A 21,302-nucleotide genomic window follows, 5' to 3' on the forward strand; every position below is an offset into this window, starting at 1 on the left:
ACGGAGGATTTCTGGTACTGTTGTCTGCAGCAGCAGAAAGGCTGGTTTATCAAGCAGCAAGCATTTTACAAAGGGTATTATGGAAATGACTGAATAATTCTGCATAATCAAGCCACATGTTAACTATTCTACCGTTTCCTACTACACTCATCAGAAGGAGCTGCAGGGTAGGAACCCAACCTCGAAGCAGCTCGTACACTGATGGTGGCTGCAAGGGACAGAGAATGACATATTGGGGTTCCTCGAGCTCTCCACAAGTCTTCCATTTTCCCTAAATGTTAAGCCTTGGGGGGCAGGGAAAGTAGAATGTGGATTTATTGCTCTAGTTAAGACTCCAGCTCTCATAAAAAGGAGAAGAAAACTCTGACTGGCTCAGAGAATTTACCAAGAGCCCCTGTGTGGTTTCAGATTGGACCCAACAACTCTTTTCCACGCCAGGAAGCTCTGAGCTGCTGCAGCCCCTCTTTAGTGGCTGGAGGGCTCTGCAGAGCACAGCCTGAGCCTCTTCTGGTTCCTGTGCTCGGGCCCAAGCACTGCAGATGTGCTCCAGAGCCGCAGAGCCAGTGCCAAGGAGCTGCAGCTCCTCCAGGTCCCTACAGGCAGAGCTGGCTCTGCCCAGACTGAAAAGAGAAGCAACAGCATTTCTACTGCACCAGAAGTTACAGGGGGACGTTAATAAAGATCTGATCAGTTCCACATCAGATCTAGGCTGCACTTCCCACTGCAGCAGTACAAAGTCTGGTTTTCCTGCCTGTCACCCTCCCATGGCACCGACGCTTTCCCCATTCAGGAACTGCAGTCTGTTTTTCCTCCTGTGAGATGCCCAGATCATAACTTTATTCCAAACTCAGAGTGATGGAAGAGACGGTAGCAGTGATGTGTGTGAGTAAGAGGGAAGGAGGAAGACAGAGGGAACAGGAACCAATTACCCACGGAGTGTCCTCTCCCATCTGGAGTGACAGGCAGAGTGCAGAAGGAAAGAAACAGATATTAGTCAGGCGTGAAGTGCTGCTGAAGCAATTCCCCAGGACTAACAGCTCTGGTAAACCATTTCCATTTGTCTCATGGACAGATGGACACTCCTGCCACAAGGACTACTAAGGATCTGCCTTACAGGAGAGTCAGGAACAGCCCCACAGAGGAGAGGACTGTGTTAATACAGCTGTCAGCCCCACTCGGGCTGAAATGCTCACTGTGAAGGTGGGCTGCACAAGGGCTGGCTCTCGTCAGTCCAAGGGAGTTCATGTCACTGCAAATCTCTAATCCTAATCCTAAATTGGCAGCTTAGCCTCTTGCTGAAGAGCACAAAGCCTCTACTCCAGGGTGAAGAGCTGCCAGCTTCAGGAGATGAGGAGAGGATGGACAGGGAGTCTTGGCCTCCAAAGGCATGAAAGTTCTTCAAACAGGAATTCTCTTTATTCCCTCCAAACCTATCTTGCCATAATAGCAGCCATGAGGGTTTAAAGAAGAAGCTGGGCTCAACCCTGTGTCAATAAAACCAATGTCAGCACCTTTTCCCAAACTGCATCAGCACTTTTACTTCGCACAAGTCGGCCTGGAGGGTGCTGCAGCTGCTCTGCAGTTGGAGAGCCTTTGCCCTGCAATTCCAGCCCTGTGGAAGCAGTTATGCTGACTTATGAAGTGTAGCAGTGCTGGAGTTACTGCATTAGGAGGGTTTATTTGCATCTTAACAGCAGCTTGTAATGAAGTGACTCTGCTGAAGTGTTCATGTGATCCTGAGGGGCTACAATCACTTCTGCAAAATGACGTGAGGCTTTTGGAGTACCAAAAAATAACAGGGAGGGTGGAGCCAGGGACAGAAGCTTCAACAACCACTGCTCAGCAACTGCCTTGCCTTGTGCCCACAGCATAATCAGGGCTTCCAGGGCAGCTATGCATTTTGTGGACCACAATTCATGGGTTAACAGGAGACAATTGCCTTCTCGCTGCCTCACACCACAAAGCAGCAGTCAAGCACCACAGCTCTGGGTGCTGCCTGCACTCAGTAACACAGCAGCAAGGAACACAAGGCATTTACCCAATAGCAATGGGGTGAGATGCTGAGAGCAGGGCTGCTGGCAGCCCCCTTGATGCAGGCTAGTCCTGTGAGAGAGCCCTGAGCTGCAGGACAGACCATGCATGGGCTGCAGGGATCTCACTGCAGACACCACTGTGGCTCACAGACGCATTTCAGTGCCCTGTTAGCTGCCTGTTTTGTGTCTGTCTGCACACCAAGCCAGGATCGCAGAGCACAAGGGCTGCTCTCCAGACCAGGGACAGCTGTGTCAAAGCTGCTGGAGGACAGGTCACACTGCCAATATCATGGTCACCAGTGTCCCTACGCTTGCTGCTGATGCTTTGCCCTGCTGAGCAATTTCCATCAGCAACTGAACCCTAACCATTTTCATCCTCCAAAGTGTAAAAACCAAGCGGCTCACAAAGCTCTAGCAGTCCTATGACTGCTACAACAGCTTTGAATCAGGTATGAATGAGTGACCCAGCAAAATAGCTCCTTTTCCACACCAGCCCTACCCCAGCAACGGATTTGTGCCTTTGTCAGAAATCTTAACAGATTCCTTTGTAGCTCATGAAACCTCCACAGCACAGATGAAAGAAGTCAGGTCGTTGTCAAAGGCTGAAGGAGCACTCTGGAAAAGCATCACATCCACTGCAGAAATGGATGTTGGGGCAGACCTGGCACAGCTACTCTCACACTGTAGTTTCAGGAAAAGGTAAATGAAGTAATTTTCCTACAATTATACACAGCAAATCACTTGCAGAGCCAGGAGGGGAATGTGGCAGCCCAGCGTAGACTGAAGATCATTTTGGGGCTTTTTTATAAAACATTGGTGAGTCCCTAATCAACCCCAATACTCCAGGGTGTTGTCCATTGAGGCCAGACTTTGAATTCTCCACTTGAAATCAGTCAGACAAGGAGGGAAGGACACCAGCAGCCTCTGCTCACAGCCCTGTGGATGAGGCAGATATTTCAGGCTGCTGGAATAGGGGTTTCCTCCCAGGCTGCTGAGCCTGTGGTGCCTGGAGCCCAGGGTGAGCTGATAAACCATTTCCTGAGCTGGTGCTCAGCTCCCACCCTCCATCCCACTGCAATGAGGGGACACAGCCCCAAATCGGGTGGAACAGACCCTTGGGGTGAGACCCCCCTAAATCCAGCCAAGTTACACAGAGGGGCACAGCCTCACCTGGAATAGCACAAAGCAGCCCAGGCTATACAGAAAACTGTGGATATTCAGTGTTTATCGAACAGCTTTTCAGTTTAGGATATAAATCAACCTCACCAGCTGCCAGTCTCGAATCAATAATATTCTTGTAGTTGAGTGGTTAGAGTATTAAATAAAACCCTTACATAACAGACAATCCAAGCCTGTCCATTCCTGCAGATTTACTGCTCTGCCCCCAGGTTTCAGGCCAGCCTTCCTGGCTCCTGGCCATAGTGCCCTGCTCCCATACAATGCAGGGGCTCCCAGGAAGCACACTGTGCCCCCAGAGCTCTCATACTGCGTGGATTTGCGGAACAAAAGAACACACAAAAAGGTTTAAAGGCAAAAGTGTCGTGTCAGCACAGACAGACATCCTGCAAAGCACTGCACCACTGCACAGGAGTTGGGAGAGTGACTGCAACCTGCATGGAACTCAGCCACTTGAGGGGAAAAAAAGCATCAAACTCCAGCTCTTGAGATGCACAGCTCTGCACCCAGCAATCTGCTCTCCCAATGTTTTGTTTCTCCCCCATTAGTGACTGCTGTGGCTATTTTACCCTGTGGAACTGGAGACCCCAAACAGTTTTGTAAAGTGGGCTTAGTCACCATTTTACAGAATAAAAAATTAAGCAGAGAAGAACAAGATCTGCCCATGGTGGCAAAAAGGGGCACAACCTGTTCCCTAGAAAACAGCTTTCCAAAAGTCCTACAAGCAAGTCTGCTCTGCTTACAAGCAATACTCTTGTACCAAAGGTCCTTTTTCTCCTCTTTTTAATTGCTAACACATGCTCAGCATCTGTGCATGCATGTTACCATTTAATACCAATTACAGATCTCACTATGGAGATAAAATAAGATTTACTCACTAAAAAAATTAACTTTGCAAGCAGCTGGAGCCTCATTGGTCACGGGCATAAATATCTGGCAATGCTGAGGACAATTCAAATGAACAATATTAATTTGGTGTTTGTGCAGTTTTACACCATTCAGTCTCTATTTAAATGCCTGGAAGAAAAATAAAACCCCCACAGTTTAAGAAATGAGAAATGCAGAATGGCTGTTGGTCTTTCTGGGTTAGTCCCACTGGAACTTTCACTGCAAGAACATCCCTCTGATGAGACACCCCCGTCCAAAGATAAGGGGGCAGAAGAGGGGAGCAGCAGATGACACTGAGTGGGTGTGACAAACTGGCTGAGATGCTGCCAGCAGCCTCTTGCAGACCTCCAGCTGCCTTTGAGGCACTCACAGGACTGAGGCAATGTCACTGTCACAGAGTGTGCAGCCTCGGTCTGCCCAACAAAACAGGGGAAGAAATGCATGAAAAAAACACCTTAAAGAGTAACAGAAAGGGAAATTTGAAAGCAGAACAATTCAGGCACTGCTGGCTCCCAGGTGTTTTTGATCCCTGGCCAAGGGTGAAGAGCTCAGCCCTTCTTCAAGGGATACACTGGGATATGTCTCACCTCCTTCCCACACACAGAAATCAGGCCTGTGGGATCTGCAGTTTGAGGCTGATTTTGGCATTGCACAAATGTGGTTTAATTTTAGCCTGAGATCCAAATGCCAATCCTCTTGGCAAGCCCTGCAGCCCAGGACACTTCCCAGCAATTTGGGTAATACCAGGTTAGGGTTAACCCAGCTTGAGACTTGTTAAACACATGCCCACAGCAACAAACAAACACACAGATCACATTCACTCACTAATTAAGCTTATTATCCAAGACTCATTTAGATTGGAAAAGACCTCCACAGCATTCCACCAGCACTGCCAAGGCTACCACTAAACCATGTCCACAAATGCTACATCTACACGATTTTTAAGTGACCCCACCACTGCTCTGGTGCTTGAAAAGCCTTTTGGTGAAGACAAAATTTCCCAAATTCAATTTAAACCTCCCTTGGCACAAGTAGAGGCCATTCCTTCTTATCCTGTCACTTGTTACCTGAGAAAAGAGACTGACCAAGGGAAGTAAAAGCTGGAGCTTTGATGCAATAGCCCTCCAATAGAAGGAATCCACCTTCAAAAACCACACCAGGATTCAGAATTTTTTTTTAGTGCTTCTCCATCTACTCAGCTGAGAGAGCACTGGACATGCAGCCCCAGGCACAGCTACTCCCCATCCAGACAGGATCATTTTGTCAGCTCACACTCCATAACCCCACAGATGTACTTAAGGCTTGAGAAAAAGACTAAGTAAAAGCCTGCTACCATTTCAACTAACAGCTCCACTGTCAGCACAGGTCACTAAATTAAGCCCATTAATGCCAGCTTCGAGACAGCTCTTCTCCCAAAACCAAGTTTTAGTTCTACTGTGTCCATTTATTTGTGTGACACTAATGAGAAACAAAGGGTTACTGTGAGAGGCCTGCAAGGCAGCAGAGAGGAATTTAAGTGCAAACCTGTGGTACCATGGGCAGTCCCAGGTTTTCAGAGGCACCATTTGCAGAGCAGGGAAAGGCTGCCCAGGTCACTGCTCTGGGCTCACTGCCTGCTTTCCCAGCAAGTCCAGTTTGATCATATTGCTAACCCCCAGTAAGAGCAGTGTCCCTGCTAACCAAACACCTCTGGTTAGAGAGTGCAGAGCCTACAGCACCTCTGCCCTCTGGGAGTGCCAGTGCCATTAAGAGTTAGACTGTTTCCAGCTCATTAGGCCATGAAGCACTGGAGCTGGAAATGTGTTAAACATTTGCTTTAGTAAGCTTATGGAGGCTTAAAAAATATATTTGACTAATAAGGATTTGTTGAATTGGGGTTCATCCAGCTGCCTCCTACCTCTGTTATTCAGAGCTTGACTCAGAACTGAAAGTGCACCTGAACCAGGCAGAGATAACCTAGACCAACTCATCACAAGCCAAACCTCAAGCAAGACAAACCCAGTCCAAGCCTAAACAACACCCAGCTACATCCCCTGGGGCAGTCTTACTTGATTTACATGGTGCAAATACACCTGGGAGAGCTTCTTCCCTCTGTGGGCAAGCCAGCAGGGAGCTGGGAATCTGTGTGCTGTGCTCCCTGCCTCGGGAACAGCTCCCAGGCTGACTCTTACAGTCAGCACTGCTCACTGCCTGGCTGCCAGCAGCCTAAAACCACAGCACTGACCTCTCCCCTGCTGCTGGCTCCCTGCTAAGTGATTTTCTCCTTGCAGCTCATGCCCAGCTCCCTCCCCAGAGCAGAGGGGAGGTGTGACTGCTCCCACTGGAGCCTGACCCTGGTAGTGCCAGGGCAGGTGCCTTGTGAGCAGCTCTGGCACAGGGAGGAGTGCACAGAGAGCTCCCTCTTGACCTCGCTGCAATTAAAATGTCACCGATATTAAACCATGGCACGCTCTGGAGAATACACAAATGGGAAGGCACAGGTCACAGCCTGAGAGCTCGAGCACTGAAATTCAGGAGGGCTGGGAATTGGTGGAATAAATGTCTTCTTGAAAGGGAGCCTGATTCAAATAGAAAGCAGTAAAACACTTTTACATCCTTAAAGCAACTTTTTGGTTTTCTTCTACAGACAGAAAAAGCACAGAACAAATATATCCACTGACCACGGGGATTCTACAGCATGCAGCAATATTCATTGTAGAGCAGGAAAAGCCTGCTGAAAGTTGATATAATAACTCTGGTTAAATCCTCCTGAAGTTTCAGGACTCAGCACTGGGAGCTCGGCTCACTGAGCATTAAAAGCACAAATGATCAAGGCTTTGCAGGGAGATAAGCACAGCTCCAATTATCTCCCATCAGCTAAAGAGGATGTGCTGCTTACCAAGCTGTCCAGCCCTCCTCCCAGGAGGTCCACAGCACCCATCTGCATGGAGGACACTTGAGGCACATTCACGGGGGGCCCCAGGTCCAGGTTGAGGAGGTCCCCCAGGAGGTCACCCTGGGATGGGATGACCTGGGGCTGCTCCAGGTTTGTGGTGGTCGTGGTGCCCACGGGGCTGTCACCAGCATCAGTGCTGTGAGGGGACAACAAGAAGCAGAAAAGACAAATATCAGTCACCTCTGGCCTCCAGTTCCAGGTTTCCAGCATGGGGAAACACAGCAAGAGGTGGCTCAGCAGCAGAAGCCAGGCAAAGGTGGTCCCAGCAGCTGCTGTGGCCACTGTCCTGCACCAGGCAGGGTTATGGCACGTGGCTCTTCACCACCTTGAGCACAAAGATTTTTCCCTGTATTGTAGGTGGTTTTCACCCCAGGAAAGGGAATTTTGCAAAGGGTGAATCTTACCCACCCTGAAAATCAGAGATCCCCTCCAAAAGAGAGAGCCATGGGTACCACATGGGCTACAGAACTGAAAACAAGCATTTTCTACCTCAGAATAAACCTACAGAGATGATTTGCAGCCCATTGGGCCTGAGAATGACATAAAAACACAGGGAAAAATAAATAATCCAGATTTTTCTCAGAGATCTAACACGGATGAAACCCTTGAGCCCTTACTCTAACCAGTGCAAACTCCACCACTTCCCTCAGATCTAGATTAATCACCTTCTCCTGACCAGCAACAAGGTCCATAAGTCTTTCCTAATTGAAAAAGTCAATCTAAAATTGATTCCTCCCTTCTATCAATAATTTCCTTTCCTCTGAGTAAGCAGGCATGCTAATTACTAGTCTAGAAACACTCATTATACAGCTTTCAAAATTTATCATCACATGCAGTCTGGCTACCTTTTATATTCACTTGTCACTGAATTTGATAAGGAGGAGAGGGTAAAAAAATAACTGTAGCTCCTGGAGAACTCACTACAAGGTATTTATTCTTTAAATCCAGAGATGCTCATATTTTAGATAATTAAAATCCACTTTATATCCTGTTTCCAGCAGTAACTGATAAAATGATTTCTAGCTCGTGTTCTGCAGCCAGCAGGTAAGTGCACACAGTTGCTGTGGGAATTAATGTCCTGACAAGGTGTTTAACTCTGGGGCTGCTCTGCAAGCACTGCAGCTTCTGATTTGGAGTAGCCAAAAGTCTCTTATCCTTATTCAGCTATTGAGGGGAAAGAATCAGTGACAGAGTATAAGCTGCTCCCAATCCCAGTGCCAAGAGGAAAAGATGGAGCATAAGGAGTGCAGAATGAATTAGTAACCAGGCAGCAGCAGGAAGGCTTGAAAGCTTCTTTGCATTAAAAGCTTCAGAGCCCCAATTGCACTAATATTAGCTGTCCTTTCTGCTGCTGCCTTCAGCAGGGAGAGTGCTGAGTGTGCTGAAGTATTCCTGAGGAGAGGTGGTGGCTGTGATCCACTCCCACCCCCAGGCTGGGAACAGGAACAGCCTCTCTCTGAGAGAGGCACATCACAAACCACTCGGTTCCTTCCCAGGATATAATCCCTCTAACACTCCACCCCTTCAACACTTACTCATCCTTCTCCTGATGGAGACACAGAAATCCCTCTGTGTCTTGTGTAACTGCTGCTGCCCCAAAGTCCAACAAGAAATCAGGAAAGGACAAAGCTCAGTTGGTTTGTTTGAAAAAACGCAAAACCCAATTGTAAAGAATTCCATTTGTAAAGAATCTTTTTAAAGAGATTCCTATAAACAATTCGGCATTTTCTTCGAAAGAAAAGAAATTCCTAAAGAACATGTGGGTTAAAAAGGGCAAAAAGACTTGATACAAGCTTTCTCCCTTTCAGTCTTGGGTTTGGCCACGGGAATTGGAGATTTGGCCCTGTGAGTTCAGCCTGCAGCAATTCCCAGATGTTGGAGTCACAAGGGATGCACAGCCTGAACGAGAATCAAAACTTTTCTGCAGCCACCTGTGAAACAGGGAAATGGAGACCCCTGCCCAAGTCTAACCAGACATGCTTCTCCCAGGAGCCCTACTAACATCTTCCCAAATTTCCCAGTTGAATTATGGCTGAGCAGGGGTGGTGGGAAGCACCTCATGAGCAAACACTGCCAAGCCATCAGATTTGTCCCCTACCCTCAGGATACATCTGCAGCTCTGTGACACTTGGGCTCAGTGGAAAGGCAGGAACATTTCACCATCTGTGAGCTGTTCAATGGGTCTTCCCATCAGCTGAGAGCTGCAAGAAATCTGCCCTATAGTGCTCTGAATGGAAAATAAATAAATCAAAAATGCCATGTAGTGTGTTCTGCCAACCAGAACTCCTCCTGGGTTTACACCCAGGGAAGCACCACTCAAGGCAGTGCTGTCTTGACCCTCTTAAACCACATTCACTGTGGACATTTCCTCATTCCCATCTCACAATGCCATCAGTCACTGGATCAGCCACCAGAATGGTCACTGGAGTTCAGGAGCTGTACAGAAAATCACCTCACTGTTTGGACTTATCTTTCACTGGACACCCTTAACTTGCCTTAAACTGATGCAGAAAACCCCAGTAATGGGGCCTCTTGAGGTGAGCTCCCATCAGAGAAGCCTGCTGTGCCATTAAACTAATCCCACTCATTTTTTAATTTTACCACTGCATCAGTATGATCAGCGTGCAGCACACTCTGCTGAGCATCCCTCACACCTTCCCCCAGAGCTTGCACTGCTAGCTGAGGCCTGGAGGTTTGTTTTTGGGGTTTTTTTGAAGCAGTGGTTCTGCCAAAGTCAGAAAATACTTAAGGTCAGCAGACTGAGCATGAGCAACCAGAGTCAAGCTCATAGACACTACATGCAAGAAGATAATAAAGTGCTCTTTAAAAAAGCTGAATTTTCTGAGCTAAATCCCCTAATATGCTATTTGCTGCAGTGACCTGGAACACCAGTGTACAGGAAGGCTGGTAACAACAAAAACCAGCTCATTTTTAGACAAATCTTTGATTAGGAGAGGTACGAAAGTGGCCACTTTTTCCTGTCCAACTGGTACATTTGTGCTTGCTGATTGTGGGTCAGTGCAGCCCGACTTGATTTCATAGGCAGGGAGAAAACAACTCAGCTTCCCAAAGCCAGCCACCACAGAAATAGCTTTAGTTGCTAAGAATAGCAGAGAAGTGGTGTCAGAAAATAGACAAGAAGCAGCATCGCGCTCTGATTTATCAGTGCAACAGCAAAAAACAGCACTCCAAATGTCACACTGGGAATATTATTAAGAGGTATGCTTGGCTACTCTGCCTCTTGCTGCAAAATACACTCATTTTTGTAATTAATACCATTAGTGCAAACAGCAAACTGTTCACCTGAATGAGGTTCCACGGGAACAGGCCCAACAGCAACACGGCCCCAGCTGGGACTGAGGTGCTGCCTGCTCCTGCAGAGCTCACCTGCTGCCAGAACTGTGATGCCAGGGAGGCACCAAAGCACCAGAAAATGAGCCAAAGCATTTCCCTCACCTCACAAAGGTCAGACAGACCATGTCAGTCTACCCATCTTCTTCTGAGCCCTAACAGCGATGGGGATTAGATGGCTTTTGCACTTCCCTTGCTTTACAGGCACCAAGTGAGAAGGGGAGTTTCACTAATCCTTCTCCATTTCATGTTCCAGCAGTGAAGGATCCCCATGCTTGCCTGTTCCAGGAAAAGTGATACTGCATTCCAAGAGACAGGCTCGTAAAGCTGAGCTGCTGCTGAAGCAAAGCTCCTACAAAATCATCTTCTGAAAGATGCCTTTCCTCACTCTAGTCCTCCTTGCACCAAAGCTTCTGTTTTTCCACTCAAATTCAGGTCAAGAGCACTTATAATCAATGTCTTCTCAAAAGACATCACAGCTTGTCCTCACACAGGAACTTTGACACTTCCTGTGTCTTCTGACTCAGGAACTTGGACGCTCCACACCCAAGATTACATTCTGCATGAAACAGCCTCCTGAATGACCTGCAAACTACCAATAAAATCCCACTACAGTGTTCTAAAAGATCTTGGCATCTTTTGGACTGTTTGCTAGGAAGAAAAGCTCACCTGCCATGGTGGATTGGCAGGTGCTTGCGGTGGATGCCGTGGCTGCCCTCCACGAAAGCGTTGGGTGGTTTGTGGTACACGGAAGCCAGAGACCCAATGTGGCAGATCAGCTCATCCAGCAGGGTTGGCTCAATCAGATCAGTCTCCTCAGAAATCAGTGGCTTTTCTGAGAGCACCACTTCCTTGGCAGTCACTGGATCCGTGGAAAGAAGGCGCCAGTAGATGTAGCCACGATCCCGCAGGTCTGGGTTGTCAGAGTCCTGAGACAAAGCAATGCATCACTCACAGGTCTGAAGTGAACTAATGCCTGTAAATCACTTTATTCTCCCAGCAGTGATTCTGCTGGATTAAAAAACCCCAATCACCCAGCAGCCACAGCCCCCCATTTCAAAATGATGCTACAAACTGCTGGTTGAGATGAACATCCTAAAATTAAAAGCGAGAACCGAAGTATTAAAGCCTGGCTTCCTGCTCAGCTGGTCAGGGAGGAAAAAGCCCAGGATTTACACCCCATGATTGCCCCAAACCACAGAGCTGCCAACTGCTTTCCAAACTTTCCTGCCAGTAAATGTTAGGAGAAATCCAGATAAAAGAACATGAGTGGCAATGACTGTTAGACACTAAGAGCAAACACACTTACTCAAGGGCACTGCTGGACAAAAGACATGCTGCAGAGCCACATCTTAATAACCCATATCCTTTATAGCAAAAGAGATCTTATTTATCCTGCCTTTTAGTTATCTAATGAAGTATGGAGAGATGCTAATGATACACACTTAGGGTACTTCAGCAGTTCTCCAGCTGTCAATAATACCCTTGTTTTATTGCAGATACTTTTGCCTCTGCATGAAGTGCTAATTATTTCCCTCATCTTTGAGTAGCTCTGCCCAGAGCAGCAAAGTGAGTGGGGATGGTTTGCTGATAATGTTCTAGGGAGAGGGAGGTGCTGTGGTTTTATGTTGTAGTGAGCTGTTTATGGAAACGAGCTCAGATTTTTAATCCTCACATCAGCAGAATAACAGGATAAATGTTTGAGGTTTTTTTCCCCTGATAAAATTCCACCAAAATATTGTATACCTCACCAGCCTTCCTCTTGGCATTTTTTTTTTCTCCTCTGTGCTCTCATTGCTGCTGCTGCTGCTGCCCTGTTAAAACCAGCATCTGCCATCTGCCTCAAGACATTCTCAAACCTCTTCTTGGAATGAGACTGAGCTCAGCTCATTTTACTTATAAGGACCTAAATTAATCTCTCTGTTGTCTCACACATTATCTCAGCAGAGCTGGTTTTGTTTGATGGTAGAATTGTGGACTCTTTACACTCTTAACAATCCCTGCCAGACTCTGCACTCAGGATCAGGCAGGGTTTCTGCAAGGGCACACATGAAAGGCCACACTCTCCTACTTGTAGGCACCTACAGATTCCAGGCTGACTGTTTCTTCTCACAGCCAAAAAAAAAAAAAAATCACACTGGGAACTGGTGAACCTACTGAAACAAGAGGCTCAAATCTCTCCCAGTTTTCTCTCCCAGTTTCTCTCCAGGGTCTGCATGCACACCTGTGGAGCAACACCAATGAACCCTGGCTAGCTCAGCTCCCACCCTGTCCCAACATTGCAGCAGCAATGGGGATGCTGAGGTCTGAGACCTCAATTCCTGTGTTACTTCCAGCCCCAGCTGCTCCACTGCTATTTTTACCATTGCTGGCTGGATGAAGCTGGCTCCTGCTACCACCACACCTGCAGTCTGCTGTGCAGACAAGCCCTGAGACACTCAAAGAGCAACAATACCTAAGCTGGGGAAAGAAACACACGTGTAATTACTCTCCCACTCAAGTGAAAAAATACCATCTCTACCTAGAAATCAGACCTTGAAGCATAAGGTTTTTCAGTGTTTTACAGCCAGTTATCCTACATTGACTTATTATTCATATAAAATACAAAAAGCCAGACTGAATCAACATTTGTGACAAACAGAGGGAAAAAAAAAAACCCAAACCCAGCCGCCTGCTACATTCTGAGGGTGCCATTAAATATTTGTGACTCAGCACAGTGGGTTTTAGCACTCACTACCTTTCTTCTGTTGGCTCAGGAAAAAGATACAGCGTGCCCTTGGCCCACTCCTCTCTGAAGAGCAGCTCAGATCCTGTCTAATAGCAGGTTTTCAGGCAAGAAAAGCAGGTCATGGGTTTGTTGCTGCTGACCAATGCAACTCCCCAAAGGGATGAATAAAAGTTTTAAGTGCAGTAAGCCCACAGCCATGATTTCTCACAGCAAAGAGGATCAAAAAGGCCAGCTGATGATTGAGTCCAGGTTTTCTGCTCAGAAACAATCACAGCCCATTCAGCTGGCAGACTATTTTTATCACTTGACACAGCAGGTCTGGAGAGAAGCTGCTGGTTTTGGGTATTTTACCCCAGTCATTGCAGCCAAGGAGTGTAGGAGGATCTGCTGAGCTCTTACCCACCCCTGCCACCAGGACATCTCCACTTCTGTCCTCTAGAGCTACAGCAGTTGTGTCTGCCAGCTCAAGCCCAGCCTTGCCTGCAGTGATCTGAGCTCATAACTCAGCACCTCATGCATAATGAATCCATGATCTTAACCCACTGCTACAGCCTCCAGCAAAGCTGCCACATTGGTTGACAGCATCCAAGTACAAAGGAAAAATCCCAAACTTCAGTTCTTTCTTTTTCACAGCACTGCTTGAATTTGCTGTTCACAGAACAAAGTCTTTGCCAGGCTCTTTCTCTGTTATAGATCCAGATGCTTAACTGCAAGCCACCTTCAAGAAGAGTGGATTTTGGTTTCTTGATAATTCTACAATGTCTCTAACTTTTTACTTAGTGAGTGAACGGGGAAGGAATTCAGATAAAGCAAGAGCTAAGGAGGAGAAAGCAGATTCCAGATGGTAACAGGCACAAAGCAGCTTTTAAATAGAGTCTCTCTGAGAGAGAAGGGATCTTTGAATCTGATCTACTGCAAAGCTGCCTGGCCTGGCAGATGGGAGAATCACACAGCAGGCCAGGCAGGGCCTGGCACATCACACAGTGTCTGCAGGGCTCTGGATCACAGGATACCTTGGCTTACCTGTGTGGCCAGGCTGAGGACCTGCTGCACCAGCTCCTGTGTCTCAGAAGGCTTTTTCAAGAACAGCTTCACTATGGCAGTCAGGAGGGTGAGCTGCACCTGAGAGAGAGGGGCATGGGGGAGATTAAAAATTCATCCATTCAACAACGTCTCACAAGTCTCCACATCTTCTACTGATATAAACATCAGACTTCAGTTTCCTCACAGCATTACACTATTCTCTGCCAGTGAAACCCAGTATCATGAGACTCAGTCTCTTGCCTATTGCAAAACACTTTCACAAACAAGTCTCTGAGCAGCAGGCTGAGGTTTGTGTGATGCTGTTATGCACTCCATTACTATGCAAGTTCTGGTCCCCAGTACAGCCATTCCCCCTCTGGAACTCCCTCCAGTTCTATCTTGTCCTTCCAAGAAGGGAATTTTTGGAGATACAAACAACAAAGCAAAACTGCAGATTCCCAAGAGTTTTATTTTAGCCCAGTATTGAAGCTTTTATTGAGTGTTATTGTCTGACCACTGCAGTAACATTTACTGTCCATCCCATAAATGCACCCCATGAAACACTATAGATAAAATGCATATTGCAGCTTTACCTGAGTGCTTTCATCATGGAAACCCTCCAGGAAACTCTCCAGCAGCTCATCTGCATTGTCAATTCTTTCAGCATATTCACCCACTATCCAGATCATGGCAGCTCTGGCATCTGGCTCATCCAGGGAATCCAGGTTCTCACACAGAGTGGCAATGATGCTCTCATACCTGGTTTGTCACAGTACAGGTAGATTACTGGGGTGAACTGTACTTGTTTTACTCCATTTCTGCCCACATCAACCTTCAGAGAATCCTGCACCTCATGTCTTATATTTCTACACAACAAGCAGCCCACATTAATTTAGTTTCCCCTATTCCCATGTGTGGGTATCCCCAAAAACAGGGAATTTCTGAGACTGACAGGGGAAATTGCCAAGAAAGGCTGCAGATGTCCCATATTATTTTTCAGGTGATCATGAAGTCTCTGCTGAAAAACATTACTGCACTTCTGTGGCTGAGGAGACAAAACCTTACTGCAGAACCAAGAGAAGCTGAGCTCTGCCCAAGCCAGAGGAACATTTGGTGGGAAAAGCCAGCAGCGCTTTGCTCAGCACAACCTGACTGGACCTTGGACCATGAGAGCCATGAACTTTCACAGTCTTGTATGAGGAGACTTGTACAATTCATGGATTTCTAGAGGACATTACCAAAACCAGAATAGCCTGATGCTATAAACTTGGCCAAATTTTCCTTCTGGCATCCTCTGCAAGAGCTTTACTGGCTTTTGATGCAGGCTTCTAATACAGAGTGGTGGAGAAGGAAAACCTTTAATTCAAACTAATAACAAGCCAGGCTGACACCTCTTTTAGAGCCAACACCTGAATCCTACCAAACTAGGAGTGGGATCACTGCTTCCACCTTTGCTTCAGAGCCCTGGTAAGCTGAGTTCTGCTCTATTCTGGTGATGGCAGCCAAGTGCTTCCAAAAACCCCTGAGGCTGCTCCCACGTACTTGTTGGGGTACTTGCGGAAGATGTCCCTGATGACCACGATGGCTTCCTGCACCACGTAGTTGACCTTGGTCTGGATGAGGTCCAGCAGTGTGCTCACACAGCGCTCTGCAGATTGCTAGAGAGAGCAAAAAAACACAATCTAAAAAGCTGAAGAAACACTCCTGCTCCCACAGCACACGCTGAGGAACACGGCATGTGTATGAGAAAAAGCCCACAGGGGGAAAACAAAAGGACAAGAGCTACAAACTCTGTCCAGAAATGAACTACAGGGTAACAAAAGGTTGTTTGTGGGAACATCAGACGGCTCCAGCTCCTGTAGTAAATAAGAGAAGCAACTCTGCCAGTAGAAACTTGGGTCACCACACTAGAGACCTTAAGAACATCACCTACATTGCTATTTGTACCACTCTGGGCCTGATACAGGCCACTGAATGAGCCCTCTGAGGCTTCCCATGCCAGGCAATCAGAGCTGGGAAAGTTCTGATAGGGACTGCAGGAAAGTTTCTGGCAAAGCCAGAAGGCAGGAGAAAAGAGTGTTGCTAAAACCAGCAGCAAAAAGCGGCTCCCAGCAGCAACAGGTTCAGTATTTTTGGGATGAGGTCACTGACAACATGCAAAATGTACAGCTAAAAATAGGGATTCAGCTGCTCCTAGTGCAGCTTTCATATTAATTAGTTCAATTCACAGGCACTGCCAGATAACAAGGACTGGACACTGTCATGCTCCAGGAACCAGGAGTGGAGTTAGAGGCAGATAATTCAGGGAGGTCTATTCCCAAACAGCACAGTGAGGCAGGACATCACAGGAGCAACCAACTTCAGCAGCAGAGACTCTCAAATGAGGGCAGTGATTTGGTTATTAGCAGAGCACACATGAAGCCTCATTACACAGCTGGTGATTAATGTGAGAAGCAGACTGCTCCTGACGCTGCCGAGGCAGTCGCCTTCGGAACACTCATAAAGGATTCGGGCTGGAGACAAACACTGTAGGGCACAAACAACAGCAATGTAGGTGGATTTTTCAATTCCAGTGAGTTAACAGCTCCCTCGACTTACAGAGCACTTAAAGGCTGGGCAGGAGGAGGAGGAGTGAAATGGCATTTTAGTCACAGGAATCGGTTCCGTGAGAATGGGCAAAAATCTCAAGGACAAACCTCACGAATTTGGGTCAGAGACTAAAACCTTGTGGCAATTTCCCACCCTCATGGATATCTCACAGAGGGCTTGTCAGCACAAACAGACACGAGGATCAGCCAAGGGAGGAGACATTACAAACCAGCACTTGCTCTGTCTTTGCAAACTGGCAGTAAGTCATAAGACTCTCTCCTGAAATTCACACCAAACAGAAAAAAAATCCAACATTATTGCTGTCAGAGTGAAGAGAGGCATCACACAAAAATGGGTGATTGGTGTAATATTTTTTTATGATACCTCTCCCTCCTTACCTCAGCGTTATGGGTACTATGGCACTACAGGGGCAGTGAGTGAATGACAACTTGACCATGTCCTGCTCTGATCCCTTCTGCTGCAGAAGGAACTCGAGGCTGTGACCTGGAAGACACTTCCACTTCATGGGGACAGACCACAGACCTGGCTCTGCACACTGACTTGGCTCACAGTGGGAGCCCTGCTCAAAGTCCTTGCCAGAGAGATGCTTCAGAGCTTCCAATTTCACCTCTTCATATTGAAAACTTTCATCTGATATTTCAGCAAGTGATCTGATGAGGGTAAATCTGTCCCATACCCATTCTATAGAACCTACAGCACCAGTCACTGCTGGCAACCAGCAGTGCAGCTCTGTCAGAGCCTACAGCTAACAGAGCTTTAAGAGCTGTACAATTCAAGGAAAAGCAAATTAAAGCTTAGTTTTCTTTTCTTTAGACACTTTGAAGCGTGATTTTTTTCCAGGAAAAGCACAACATTCACTCTGAAATACACAGTAATTAGCCGAAGAGTCCCTTGGAAAGTGAGCAGTGGTGGGTGCATGCCCAGAAGATCAGTCCCTCTAACAAAACCAATCTCAGCTCACCCCATTCCTTGTAAACACTCTGCTTTTTGAAGGTGGACATCCTTGGGGACAGCAGAGCTCTGCAAACTGATGAAACAGTGTCCCAACTCGAACAGCTTTCAAGTTGGAGTGAGAAAGGACGTGCAAGCAAAGTCAAAATTGCTTTGTTTTTCTGCAGAAACCAAATGAAAGCCCACAAGATTACTGAAGTAGCACACATCACACTCAGCCATAAGCCCCAATGATTTCTAAGAACCAGCCTGCTGGCAGAGTCTCTTGGAAATGAGACAAATATCCCTGTAAGATGGCTCCTTCTGCTTCTCCTTTGCTCCAAAGGAATCCCTATCTTTACTGCATCCACTTCATTTCCTTTTCCCACAGGAGTAGTGCTTGTTTTCCTTAAAATCAGAGCACAGCACGATGGTTTCTTGTGATGCTGTCACTGGAGCAAACCAATTCACAAGGCAGACAAGTGTAGCTACACCAGAGTTTGCTGCAGATAAAGCCAAGCTAACTATGAGCTCAGCTATCAATAACCCAGCCCTATCCCCCAAAATGTTATGATGTCCCCCAAAACAATGTGACTGCTCAACCCTGGGCAAAATCTCGTTACTCAGTGTGGGTGCTGGTTCCATATCCCCAACCAGCACTAGGAGCAAAGGGAACACCACATTTGCTTTGTGGTGCATCTCTCAGTAGACAAATTTATTTCTGTCTCACTCTCCTAGGAGTGACAATTAGACAAAAGGCAGGATCCCTGAAGGCAGAGCTGAGGTGCTCTGTGAATCCTCATCCATCAACAGATCCCACTGGCTGTGTCCTGTATCAAAAAGCAGATTTCTGAGCTTTGGGAACTTGCACACTGCTGGCTGTGAGGATGCCCTGCCATTACTCATAACTCACAGTGCAAACAGCTTTCAGTAAACACAGATGCAGTGGGGACAAGGATTAACCTAGGGATGAGGACACTGTCATGAATTGTTCTCTATGTGCCCTCTTTAAATCTGGTTCTTCTCAGAGCAGGAGACATCCTTAGCAGCAGCATCTTCAATGGATCAGTGATAAAAATCAAGGTTAACATTACTAATGAGAGGCACAATTACAATTAGAGGATCACTGGGGCATTATTATCAGTCCTTTGCTTATCAAATATGACTCTTGTAGTATCAGGGATGGGGAAAAACGTAAGGGATGAGGGCAGGAAAGGGTAAAAACTTCTGAAAACACCTTGATGGTGCAGGAGGACACCACCCTCCATGTGCAACTAGGACAGACACAGGGCCAAATCCTTGTAAGAAAGTCCCTGCTGAGAAATAAAACAAATTCCCACTGTCCCCCAGCACAGCACTGCTACAAAGAGGGCTGTCACCAGCTCCTATTAAACTTCTCTATAACCTTTTTCCATGCTCAGGGGGATTTTCTGAGGTTTACTGTCACTGCTGTGGCTCCATCCAGACAAGCTCCTGCCTGGATGCAGCACAGAAGGAGTGCTCTGGTATTTTGAGCTGCAGACATGAAACAGAAGCAGCAGCCCCTGCTCCATGGGGCCACCCTTCAAAGAAAGCCTCTGACAGTGACAAACCTTTGAGAGCTCAAGGAAGGGAGAGCTGCACAAAAGGGCAGTTGATTCTCTCCAGAGGACAGAAGCTGCTGTCCTCTGTGCAGAGGCTTGCAGCAGTTTAGCTGAAACAAGAGAATCCTGTGCACTGACACCACACTAAGCCAGGCATGATTAGGTTATTATTTAAATCTGCTGTCAGGCAATGCTCATGGGAACACACTTGAGCAAAAGCTAAATGAGCTCAGCTGAAATTAGAGCACTTTACGTGACATTTTGCACTCAGTCATCAGTTTACTGAAAAGTACCAACACCACAGCATAAATCTCCCCTCTCTTCACAGCCTTTCTGAGCTCCTGACAGGCATTTCAGATTCACTTACAGGGAAATTAACAGACATCACTAAAAAAACAATATTCTATTATGAGCACTTAGGTGGATGTTCCACTGGCAAAGGACATTTCAGACTTGTTTTGGATCACTGTAGAGGTTCCTGAGAACTTGTTTGCACAAGCACTGAGGCAAAGGAGAGCACACTCCAAATGAAGCCACAAGTTATATGGATTTACGTAAGGAGAGTCATTCTGTTTGTATAAATTACATTTAAGTGCCCCAAATCTCTGCAATTCTCTGCCTCTGTGTTCTGTTCTGCTGAAATAGAGGGGAGAGATGACACAGAATGCTTCATAATACTGAGCTTCTCTGTACAATCTCTTCTTCTTCCCCGTTCAAAAGGTCAGGCCACAGCTATTAAAGGAGTTGGTTGGGTAATAGTCATTGTTCCACCAAAGCAAATGCAGTAAAATATTCCATCAAGGATGAATAACTTGCCTTGCTCTGCCTGCAAGATGAGAGGAGCAGCCCACCCTCCTGTGAATGTCCTACAGCTCACACCCTGTTCAGTGGTGCTCTGCCCAGAACCAGGATGTGGCCAGGCCACTTGAGGGCCACCACTGAAATCCCAGCAACACGGAAATGAAGTAGCAAAGCTCATGATTGTTTCTGAAGACAGGGAAGCTCCAGGATGAGATACTTGCCTCCACCTTGATGGCACAGCGGCCGATGGCGCGCACAGCCTTGCGCACGAAGTCCACGTCCACCTCGGTGGCGTATTCCTTGAGCTCTGCCAGGACCTGTGGGGACACCACACCAATGTCAGCCCCTGGGGACACTCAGAGAACAGCCCACCCTCACAGGTGATGCTGCTTGGACACCAGAAGACGAGCAGGACATTCTTTCACAGCTACCACCCACATCCAGCCAAACTCCGCCACCAGCCTCACCCTCCGAAGCCCACTGGTGTGGGTGACACTTGGTGTGGGCTGGACAAAGTCAAAAAGTGGCCTGGTCTTGATGATTTTCAATTCCCCTAAATGAAAGCTGGGGAAAAATCAGCCCTGCCAAACTTAAAAGGTTTCTATTCCTTCCCACACTGAAAAGGTATTTGATGCATGCAAAGCTCTTGGCAACAGCCGATTTTGATCTCTCCTTTTCTGTGCTGAGATGAACCTTTGGATCCCTGGTGAATCCAAACAGAAGATGCAGGGGAGATCTGAGGACACTCTGGAACATCTATACACAGATTAATAACAGCATGAAGATACTTCCCCTTGTAAAACGAAGATTTATTATTTTGTCTCAGTGTTTTTGCTAATGGAAACCAATGAAGGGCTAAACTCAAGATCTGCTGGGATCTTACAGACCTTTAACTAAAAAGCTTTTGTCTTAAATCACTTAGCTTACAAAAAATTATTTCAAGAAAAGACCATATGTAATTTATATTCCCTCAAAAGCTCAATTTATTTCAGTTTTTCATGCCAAACATGACATCAGGGATTTAATCGTGATGTCACAAATAGATGGTGAGGGAGAGGGCAGCAGCACAAAGCCAGACAGTCCTTTGAAAAATCTCTCATCCAAGCAAATTGCTCAGAAGAATGACAAGATAAAGAGGCCATGAAGGGCCAGACTGCAGACAGATAAATCTGCAAGGAGGAGACAGGACATCTGTGTTTTGAAGTTTTATTATTTCCTTGGATGATCTATGTCACACTTGGAGC

General features: G+C 46.8%; 1 protein-coding gene across 4 annotated transcripts in view; it reads right to left on the reverse strand.

Moving 5' to 3' along the window:
• AP2B1 (adaptor related protein complex 2 subunit beta 1) overlaps window positions 1–21,302 on the reverse strand; it is a 74,799-nt gene that overhangs the window by 26,988 nt on the left and 26,509 nt on the right. For all 4 annotated transcript variants that reach the window (XM_066333241.1, XM_066333242.1, XM_066333243.1 and 1 more), the window contains exons 9-14: window positions 20,280–20,375; window positions 15,677–15,792; window positions 14,728–14,893; window positions 14,135–14,233; window positions 11,053–11,312; window positions 6,976–7,168 (exon numbers count right to left, since the gene is read on the reverse strand). In XM_066333241.1, the coding sequence (XP_066189338.1) occupies window positions 6,976–7,168; window positions 11,053–11,312; window positions 14,135–14,233; window positions 14,728–14,893; window positions 15,677–15,792; window positions 20,280–20,375 (930 nt within the window). The remainder of the gene's footprint in view (window positions 1–6,975; window positions 7,169–11,052; window positions 11,313–14,134; window positions 14,234–14,727; window positions 14,894–15,676; window positions 15,793–20,279; window positions 20,376–21,302) is intronic.

Source organism: Sylvia atricapilla, chromosome 20 (assembly GCF_009819655.1).
Source record: "Sylvia atricapilla isolate bSylAtr1 chromosome 20, bSylAtr1.pri, whole genome shotgun sequence".
In the NCBI taxonomy this organism is placed as follows: Eukaryota; Metazoa; Chordata; class Aves; order Passeriformes; family Sylviidae; genus Sylvia; species Sylvia atricapilla.